At 44.2% G+C, this 9,936-nt stretch overlaps 1 protein-coding gene across 1 annotated transcript; it reads right to left on the bottom strand.

The window, feature by feature from the left end:
- Positions 1 to 366: 366 nt before the first annotated feature.
- LOC147612729 (cyclin-dependent kinase F-4-like) lies at positions 367 to 9,552 on the bottom strand. The gene is made up of 18 exons (XM_086783296.1): positions 9,155 to 9,552; positions 8,254 to 8,688; positions 8,097 to 8,175; positions 7,914 to 7,982; positions 7,746 to 7,835; positions 7,450 to 7,588; positions 7,246 to 7,348; positions 7,095 to 7,147; positions 6,920 to 6,986; positions 6,645 to 6,753; positions 6,455 to 6,520; positions 6,203 to 6,271; positions 1,678 to 1,756; positions 1,423 to 1,548; positions 1,301 to 1,338; positions 1,072 to 1,147; positions 896 to 989; positions 367 to 806 (listed from the first exon to the last, which is right to left on the bottom strand). Exons 2-18 carry the CDS (start codon positions 8,259 to 8,261, stop codon positions 632 to 634), a joined length of 1,440 nt encoding a protein of 479 aa, XP_086639422.1. The 5' UTR covers positions 8,262 to 8,688; positions 9,155 to 9,552; the 3' UTR covers positions 367 to 631.
- Positions 9,553 to 9,936: the final 384 nt, after the last annotated feature.

The following is a 9,936-nucleotide window of genomic DNA, read 5'->3' as shown; positions in this document are numbered from 1 at the left end:
AGCTCTCAAGCCAATGTAGCACAAAAATAGCTTTGGGTGTGCTGAATTAAACATGCATAACCTTTGAAGCTCACATTTCCAACATACAAGGCAGCATCTGGCATTGTTATTTCCTTGGGAAGGACTCTGAAAAATCTATAGCAAATGTTTGGGTCTTTCCACCCTCCTACATCACCTTTATGCTTTCCCTTTTTTCTCCTCCCGAGGCGTGAAATTTATTCTAGCATATGAGGTGTAGATTCCTTTTAATGAACTTACCTATATATAGTCATTAACAAGCCAAAAACTTCTCCAGCTGAAGAGAGCAAGGTTTATTTTCTAATGGATTCATAAATCATATAGAAATATACCATGGTAGACCTGTGATTTGATATATAAATTTCTAACTGAGTAGAATTGAAAGTCCAAATTGTAGCCTGTCCATGACCATAAGCAAGATTCATCACATGATCCCATGTCAGATTCAATGACTTATAGAAAGAACATCCAGAGCTTCAAAGAGATGGCATTTCAACCTACTCAGACATGAAATCCTCCAAACAAATGTAGTGAGTTAACACAGTTCAACTAAGTCCAGCCAAGGTAACAATAAACCAACCAAGACGTTAGTGCCGGTGCATGATGTTAGCAACTAATAATCGTTCGAAGATGCAGAACTAACACAGTTATCAAGCCAGTGGATGCCAGCAGGCACAAGCCCATGACGCAAGCCTGCAGGGGGCCCAAATAGACCTTGTATGCTTGGTTGCAAAGTAGAAAAGGTGACAGCAGTGGGGGTCACTGCCACTGCTGCCTGCATCTTCTGCCTGTTTTCAAAGGAGAGCAAACAGTCAGACACTTGATAAGGTATTCTCTATGATTAACTCGCACTGACAAGAGACTATAAATGTGATACCTGTTTGCAGTGCAGGCAGCTGGCAAAGAGGCCTTCACAGGAACAGCGGCAGGAAATGCTCTTGGGATCATGTGTGGAGAGATCACTGCGACAGCTGAGGGAGGAGAGAGAGAGTGAGCATGGAAAACATGCAGTACCAGCACATTATCAAAGAAGTCTTGTGCCTCACAACAGACCTTGTAGATTTGCAGGTTGGTGTGCTTCAGACTGGATAGTAGAGGCATCATTGGCAACTAATAACTGCTTACTTCCCTGCTTACATGAGTGTACTGAGGGTCAGGGAGTTGCAACACATGTGCTTCTTGTCATCTAGCAACAAGACTATTACACACGCACAGCTGCAGAAATGACTAAAGAGACGCCTCAGAAAACTTCATGCAAAATACAGACATGATACCATCTTACCTGCTTGATAGCTCCAATAATTCCAACCCTATCCATCCCTATGAAACCAAATGATTACACTTTCATGAGCCCAAAATTAGATTCATAAAAATGTTTGCATCTCTACCATTCATACCGCAGACCTGACACTATTGGATGTCGCTTTTTGGGAACACTCCAGCCAACGGACAACTCTGTATTCGGCAAGTGGTCTACCCCTTCTGCAGCAATGGCTCCATTATCATTCCAAGGATATGCATGTTGTGTCCCTGTAATCAAACAGAATCACTGTGTGTTCTGAGCCTACACTACCATCATTACCAATTTACATATACATCATTATCATATCGTAACAAGCATTTCAAGAAGAAAAAGACAGTAGAGTTCAATCAACTTACAAGAAAAATTATCAGCATGGCATGTCTTAATATGTGGATATATCCTCGTAGACATGGACAAGACATCATGACTTTGCACCTGTTGCATAAGCGGTTGAAAAACATATCACCCTCTACTTATCGTGCAATACGATGACACCGATCACTCCTGATGAAAAATGCTAAGACCATCAACTAAAGCATAAACTATGAGCTTAGACATTGCAACTCATGACATCAGCACCCAAACCTCAATAGACTAAAGTAATATCTATATAGACCTCGAGATCAGTCCAAGTCTCAAGAAGCTTTGACTGCTGATAATGTCAGCGAGATGACTCCTGTGAGTAAATAGGCAAATGTGAATAGTGGATGTAGTCATCAACTGGCTGTAAATGATGTGGATGAATAGAGACGTGATGAGTGTTGCAGGAAGGATGAGAGATCATGAAAAATATGTGGTCACCAAAGCATGATGTGCAAGCTTGACTTGAAGCCTAAATTATATTGTATGATCAAGTAGATCATGAAAAATATTTGGTCATCAATGCATGACTTGCAAGCTTGACTCGAAGCATTAATTATATTGTATGATGAAGTCATGTTCTAGGACACAACGTAATAAGCAACAGAGATCTTCAACCCCAAAGAGCTTCTCAATGATTGCTCAGGCAGCCAAGGCTGGCAAAGTTGGTTGGAGTGGCAACAAAGGTGGTGGCATTTCCACTTGAGGAAATTGCAAGACGACTCCCACTGTCTAGTAGGTTTTGCCGCTCCTACTGCTGGCAATGCAGGCAAGTGCAGTGGTTGTCTAGCTGCAGGCAATGCTTGCGCTACTGGTTGATTTTTCCACCACCACTAGGCATAGGTCCTGGGGGCATATGTCAAAAGTGCGCAGCAGAAAGCGTGAGACATAGGCACAGAGAGAAAGAAAACGAATCTGCATAATGAAGAAGCAGCAATGATACAATCAGCCTTGTGCAAGGGGTGGTCCCCGTAAGTGAGGGCATGATGAGCAACTCCCCTGAGGGAGGACCCGGGCCTGGAAATCCCTGTCAAGGTAAGTACAAATGAGAAGGAGGCAAGCCTTATATAGCTCCAAAATAAGCTGGCCGACTTGCTCTAGAAAAGACTCATGACTAGACAAAAATAAACACGTGAATAATGGGTGGCCAACCCTACAACCAAGGGCCCTGAACAAAGGGAAAAATAAGGTGTTGCCCGAGATAAATCTGGGCACCCCTGATACACAACTTGGGCACACCAGGAGATGAATAATGCTAATACCCCCTCTCAAATCCTGGGAGAGAAACCGGTCCAAGGAGCTGGAAAAGGAACCTCCAAAGCAAGTCGAGAAGTTGATCCACTCCTGCCTCTGCCATGTACTCCAAGAAACTTCTCCCAATCCAGAAGTCCAACAAAATCCAAAAATGAACCACCAAATGTCCATATCTCCAACCCAATCTGTATCACACCAATCCACACAATGTGCTCCCTCTACCTCCAAGAAAAAATATGCTCCTTAGAGAACACCGCCAAACTGTCTCCTTGTTGGCACCCCCTCTAGACACCCTAGAGGCCCACAATGTCAACATCAGCCTTGGTACCCAAGCCTCCGACTCTGAGCTTGTTGGGCACCAATCTCCAGATACAAGGTTTCCGGATCTCCATGTATCCCTCGGTCCAATAATGCCTCTCTGTCCTGCTAACACTCCAAGTGGAAGAAACATACCTCCAGCACTGTAGCTGACAATCCTACTAGCACCTGACCTTTAAAACCTGTATCCATAACTCGTCGTCGCGTGATGGGACTACTACTCACACACCCCTATGAGTCACCCAATCACATGGCAACACCCCCTGAGCTCTTTGGTGTTAACTATGACACTGAGCTCAAGAAAGCTCTCCTGCCAAAACCTGACACCCCCAGCTGGCAAGCTCCCAACCAACTAGTCACGTGTCCCTGTGGAACCGAACATCCACAACTCATCATCCCAAAGCACAATCTGATGTAAATCATCTCCTCCAAACTGCTACTCCACTGGTACCTACCTATACCCAATGAACCTGTACACCTGCCATGCATCCTGTTCCCATCCTGCAACTGAGCAAGTACCTGTGAACCTTGACAACAGCTCTCGTCACCAAGTGACCTAGCCTGCCTCTGCATGAATGCCGATATCAACCTGTACACCAAGCTCCCAAATCAATGCTCATCCTAGGGATGAAGACTCCTGTGCCTGTACCTGTAATCCAGAAGGCCATCTGCCTGGGGAATAGGAGTGGCTCACCTCGCCAAGTAACCACATCCCCCTCTCAAGGTGAACACCCTGAGAACCTAAAGGAAACACTTGTACACCAGCAAGACTATGCTGAACTAGCACAAACTCATAGACCCCCTCTGCTGTCGAGAAAGGACTAACTGTCTTCCATACACACCTCGAGGATGTGAATCCAAGTGTGCACCCATGAGTTTGAAAACTCTGACAAAGCAAAGATTAGCCGACCAAGGGCTCAAGGCCATGTGGGAAGGCACCATTCGTGAAAAGAACACCTACCTCCACTGCCTCCAGAAATGCAGATGAGATAATGCAAAAAACGCTGCTGTAAAAAGCCGGCAGCACGTGTACCAAGAAGAAAAGAGGGAAGAGGAAAACACAGCACCTTCAGCACCTCCTCTGGGGGAAAACGCAGCCATGCTGCCCAGCATCTCCTTTGGAGAAAGAATGCAGCTACGCTGCCCAGCACCCCCTCCTTTGGAAGAAAACGCAGCCATGCTGCCCAGCACCCCCTCTGGAGAAAAACGCAGCCATGCTGCCCAGCATCTCCTCTGAAGAAAAACGCAGCCAGGCTGCCCACCTCTAGAGAAAAACGCAGCCATACTGGCTGCTCTTCACCTACTCACAAGGGCAGAAAACGCAGCCTTGAGGGTACCTCCTCTGGCTGCCCCAAACAAGACCACAACGCTCCCTCCTCTGCAACCAGCGGTATCAAAAACGCAGAAATCTTTCTCTCACAAAAAAAACGCCAAAATACCTTCTGTAGAAGAGCCTCAACCCGGTGCTCTGATACCATGTCAAAAGTGTGCACAGCGGAAAGCGTGAGACATAGGCACAGAGAGAAAGAAAACGAATCTGCATAATGAAGAAGAAGTAATGATACAATCAGCCTTGTGCAAGGGGTGGTCCCTGTAACTGAGGGCATGATGAGCAACTCCCCTGAGGGAGGACCTGGGCCTGGAAGCCCCTGTCAAGGTGAGTACAAATGAGAAGGAGACAACCCTTATATAGCTTCAAAATAAGCTGGCCGACTTGCTCCAAAAGAAAAGACTCACGACTGGACAAAAAAATAAACATGTGAATAATGGGTGGCCAACCCTACAACCAAGGGCCCTGAACAGAGGGAAAAATAAGGTGTTGCCCGGGATAAATCTGGGCACCCCTGATACACAACTTGGGCACACTACCAGGAGATGAATAATGCTAACACAATACACTGTGAGTGTGAAGTGGCATTGCCCAAGGATTAGTCACTTGGGCATGTGGTGCATCCACCAATTTAGAATTTTGGGTATGATTAAAGTTGACATTGGAGTTTTCATTTTCAATGATATCACAGGCACTTTCAGTTTGGTGTAAACAGTAGTGCATGAGAAAATAAACCTTGGGAAGGATGTCAGCCCTAGGCCCATCACTTGACAGACTCCCCTAGATTCTTCCCTTCACCTTTGAAAGACCTGGCTGAGCCTTGTGGTGTGCCTCCTTGACATCAAGGAGGGGCTCCTTGGTGACTCTAAGATTGCATCGGGTACAACTCATGATTTTCTAGATGATAGTTAAGAGAATATCATCACATATATTACTTCTTTTCTTGCTCTTAAAAAATGAATTTGATAGTAAAGTTTGAGTTTACAATATTCTTTGCTTAAAATAGTATCTGATGCATCTCAAGACTTTATGACATCATTGAGGGGTTCCTTGGCGGGTCTAAGATTGCATCAGGTACAACTCATGATTTCTGGATTACCACAAAGCACCTGACAAAGCCGGCCCCAGTGCATTGTTCTAACTCAACAGTGCACATGTCAAGTTATGCATAGATCTGTACCTGCACTATTGGCTTAGGTGTGTGTGTAAAGACCCTTGATTTTAAAGGGGGTGTGTGCATGTGTAAAGACCCTTGATTTTATCTCTAGAGTCTAATACCATCAAAACATGTGTTAAGATTAAATTGCTTACTCAATTTACTTCCGAATGTGAAAGTATTAGATAAGAGTTCGAATACTAAACCACACCCTTTTCCTTGGATGGGGAGAGGTCCGAGAGGATGAAGGACCAGCAGGTAAGGGTGAGTATTATGTCTCTAAAGTGCTTTAGTCCCTACTCTTTATGCATATTCTTTCTGCTTTAGAACGTTGCTTGAGTCCTAAATGTGTGAGCACAACAGCCTTCCTACTGTTTCCAAGGGAGCTGCATTGCAAAAAAATCAAAAGAAACAGGTAAATAATGACAGCCCGTACACCATAGAAAAGAGTAACAAACTGAACCTTGATAAACGGATGCTGAAGGACCATAGCTGCAGTGGGTCTTTTCTCTGGATCCCATGTGCACAAGGCCTGCAGAAAAACCAATGACATTTCCATATGAGTGTGCAACAACAATCAATACAGCTTGGGATCACTCTCATACATGATCTCACCAAAAGATAGCAACAAGCATTGCAATAATCAATAGACATCCTGAGCCCGTTCAAAAAATAAAAAAGAAAAAAGAAAAAAAAAACTCAACCCAAACGGTACCAGTATAAGGTCAATTGCATCCGAGCTTGCAGTTGGTATCAGCATAGATAGATTACTTGCGGAAAACTGCATTAACACAGAAGCTACCATCAACACCAATGCTAACTCAATCTCAATAACAAACTCTATAAGCTGATACAATGTAATCCTGCGCTCATACATGCTGTATGTACAGTGCCCAAGGCCAAACCTGAGGGAATCGAAGGTTCATGGAAGCGGCAAGTTCCATGCCTTGAGGCCATGTCTGGTGATTTGGCGTACCAATCACATTGCAAATTTTGAAAATTTCATCCAGCTCACTGAAAAACCACCCACTAAGTTAGCCTCAACTTTAAGTTTCCCTACTCAAGACCCCATCCCAGAGCCAATTATAGACCCAGTGAGGGAACCTCAGAGTTTGCCCAAGGCCTCAGATCTATCAACCTAAAAAATACTTCTTGCTAAAAGAAGACCAGATGGTTCAACCTTTCCCCCGGAAAAAGGGGTTGAAGATTGAAAAGCTCTGCCATTATTGCTCCCATTGCCCACATGTCTGCACAATTTCATGTTAACTCTGCAAGCTTGTCCGACTGTGGTTATAAAAAACGAGCAACACAATCAAAAAATTCCAATCACAAAAGCGATGGGAATCAAAGAGTACCAATAGCAGGACCATAAGAGCGCGCCTGGAGTAGTACTTCCGGTGCTCGATACCTTCAAAATACATCGACAATGGTAACATATAATGGTTGGTGGAAAGACAATCTAAAACCAAACTCCTCCCATACATACATACAGATACAAAATATTACCATCGAGTGGAAACATAGTCAGTGTATGGTGGCTTGGAGTGAACTTCCCGAGCCAATCCAAAATCTGCAACTTTGATGAGGTCCCCTGTAACCAGCACGTTTTCTGAAGACAAAAAACACATACAAAGTGGATCAGAAATTTGTACAACAGTGCCGCAATTAACCTCCACATCTGCAAACCATGTACAGAGGAAGAAAAATCACCTGGCTTCAAATCCCGGTGAAAATACCCATTTTTATGCATGTACTCCAATGCTTGGAATATCTGGAGACACCAGTTCCTTATTTTCAATTCTGATAAAGGTTTGTCATGATCTTTCATGACTTGATACAAGTTGAACTCCTGATTCACCCATCAACACCAAATAAATAACACATCAGGAAACAGAATGAGCACGAATAACACCAAAACAATGGTGAGCGATCATTCGGCCCATCAAACCCAATGAAAATAGTCAAACATGAGCACTGAGTCTGAGAAGAAGACCGTTGATATATACCATGTATTCAAAGATGAAAAACAGCTCATTGTTCTCCCTAATAACCTCCTTAAGTCTCACAATGTGTGGATGATTCAACTTCTGCAAAGACTGCATCAGATATAAAAGTTTAAAAAGAGGGGGGAAACAACAAGAAAAATGGACTCGCATATGCAATGTTGCACATACCTTTACCTCCCGCAAGCTCATGCATTCCTCCCATGAATAATACTTCCTCTTCATTTTTTTGATAGCAACCTGGCCATAGAAAATAGGTACAACAGTAAACTTGAAACACCCCAGTCTCGGCACCAAGATTTGCCACAACAGCCCCTAGAATCAGAGCATAGAAGGTGAAAAGCATAAACTTACAATTTCATTGTTATGGATGTTAAGTGCTTTCCACACACTCCCATATGTGCCATCCCCCAGCAGCTTGATAACTTTATAACTGTTTAAACAGTTCCGTCAACTGCCAGGTCATTCAATCCGGAATGCCAAAAAAAAGACATGCATTGGAGAACCTTACCGATGCATGATGACCACTAAGTGACCAGGAAAGGCCTTTAATCATATATCACTAAAAAACATGTTTTTGAAATGACAAAGATCCACTGTTTTCAAGTCAAGGTGTCCGCTGCGAATTTCATCGCAATCTGCTCCTGGCATGTAAGCATAAAGAAGGCTGTCTTGTGTCCTAGTGAAGAGGCTAAAAGAAGAGGCATGTTTGAACTCTGGACCCAAAGGCTCATCAGACTCTATGATGAAGATCGTCATCATCCTGCAGCCTGCTGCTGCAAGAACTCGCCTTCATCCACTAACCTCCACCAATTCAGGCCTTCCGAGAAACATAGATGTCCTCACAAGGACTTGCAAGGCCAAGCCATGAGGATATAGGGCCTCCATTTGTTCACAATGTGGCATCTTCCTGGAAATCGTACTGTGCCGTGCCGCACAAACCACCCTGCCAATGACAAGAACGTGAATGGAGAAAGACTTGATATGCAATCCTGAAGACCTATGACACCAAATTTAAACCCTGAGATTATCATTTCTTTAGCACATCCGAAAACCTCCGAACAATTCTTTGCAGATACTGCACTCAAAATAGAACTATGTTAAGGTGTCATCGCCCAAATTGTTGGCTAGTTGCCCTCATTGTTGAAAAAACTACATTTTAAGAGTGGATGACTTAGAGACCTCAAATCTGCAGATTGTCAGATGTATGAAAGTTATATATAGCCACAAAAAGTCAAGAAACCCTTTTGGGAATAAGCGTAGCAGAGGTTAATTATGCCCTAAATTGTGCACAGATGTTGATTGAATGCTACAGATAGATAATAACCCGTTAAAACAAATTCCTTTTGTAATGTTAGGGTCATCTCGAGTTTATAGTTACAGAAAAGAAATGTAGATTTTGTTAGGATTACCTCTTCGGAGAGCGAACAAAACAGTAGAAGATATGAACTCCTTCAAAGACGATGTTGCTGTTTATTCTGTCAAGGAGCTCTGATGGTGCACAAGGTATTTGTTTTCAGCTCTTGAGAATTAGGGAAGGGGACGACGCGCCATCGCTAGAACAGATCGCGGGGTGGAAGTGTGCCCGGAGAGGGGGGGGCAGGAAATCCCTCTTAACCTGATTCTTTCTCTGCGCGATCAAAGCAACATTGTAAATGCAGAACCATGGCAAAGCTCCCTCGCTCTGCCGCGCGCGCGCGCGCCCGCTCGCTCGCTCGCTCTCTCTCTCTCTCTCTCTCGCTGCGGAAGCAAGAAAAGAACAAAAGAACCGTGGAAGAGGCATATCAGAATTATTATTATTAATTCTAATAACCATTATTTGTTGTTATCTTATTATTCTTTACCATCGTGGTAGCGTAAGAAGGCCGGAGAAAAGTGTGCAATCTGAGTGCGCCACATGGAAGCAATTAATTAGCTGATAAAAAAGACGCTGTGCTCAAAAAAAGCACTGCGCCACATGGAAGGATGTAATTGGTTGATAAAAAAAGACTCCGGGCTGCAGCGCAGGATTCTCTGCCGCCCATGGCCTCCACTAAAGCCCTTGGAGGAGCCGCCGATACCCCCACTGAGCAGGAGCAGCTAGTCGATGGTGCACGTACCGTCCCTACTGGCGGATGCAGCTTGCCAAGGAGCTAGCTAGTTGTGGCATCCCAAGGACTCGTCCTCTTTCTGCCGAGAAGCTGGCTGAAAATGT

This window comes from Cibotium barometz, chromosome 45 (assembly GCF_041138505.1).
Source record: "Cibotium barometz isolate CiBa-2024 chromosome 45, ASM4113850v1, whole genome shotgun sequence".
Taxonomy (NCBI): Eukaryota; Viridiplantae; Streptophyta; class Polypodiopsida; order Cyatheales; family Cibotiaceae; genus Cibotium; species Cibotium barometz.
Note: the sequence above shows the minus strand (reverse complement) of the source record. Positions and strands in the feature narration are given on the sequence as shown.

Bases quoted from the DNA above. Each gene is read 5' to 3' on its own strand.
- LOC147612729 (XM_086783296.1), bottom strand. The intron at 6,987-7,094 runs GTACTCTTTGAT...GAAATTGTGCAG, and splicing joins CTCTTATGGTCCTGCTATTG to ACATGTGGGCAATGGGAGCA. The intron at 1,757-6,202 runs GTTCAGTTTGTT...CTTATGCAACAG, and splicing joins TTCAGCATCCGTTTATCAAG to GTGCAAAGTCATGATGTCTT.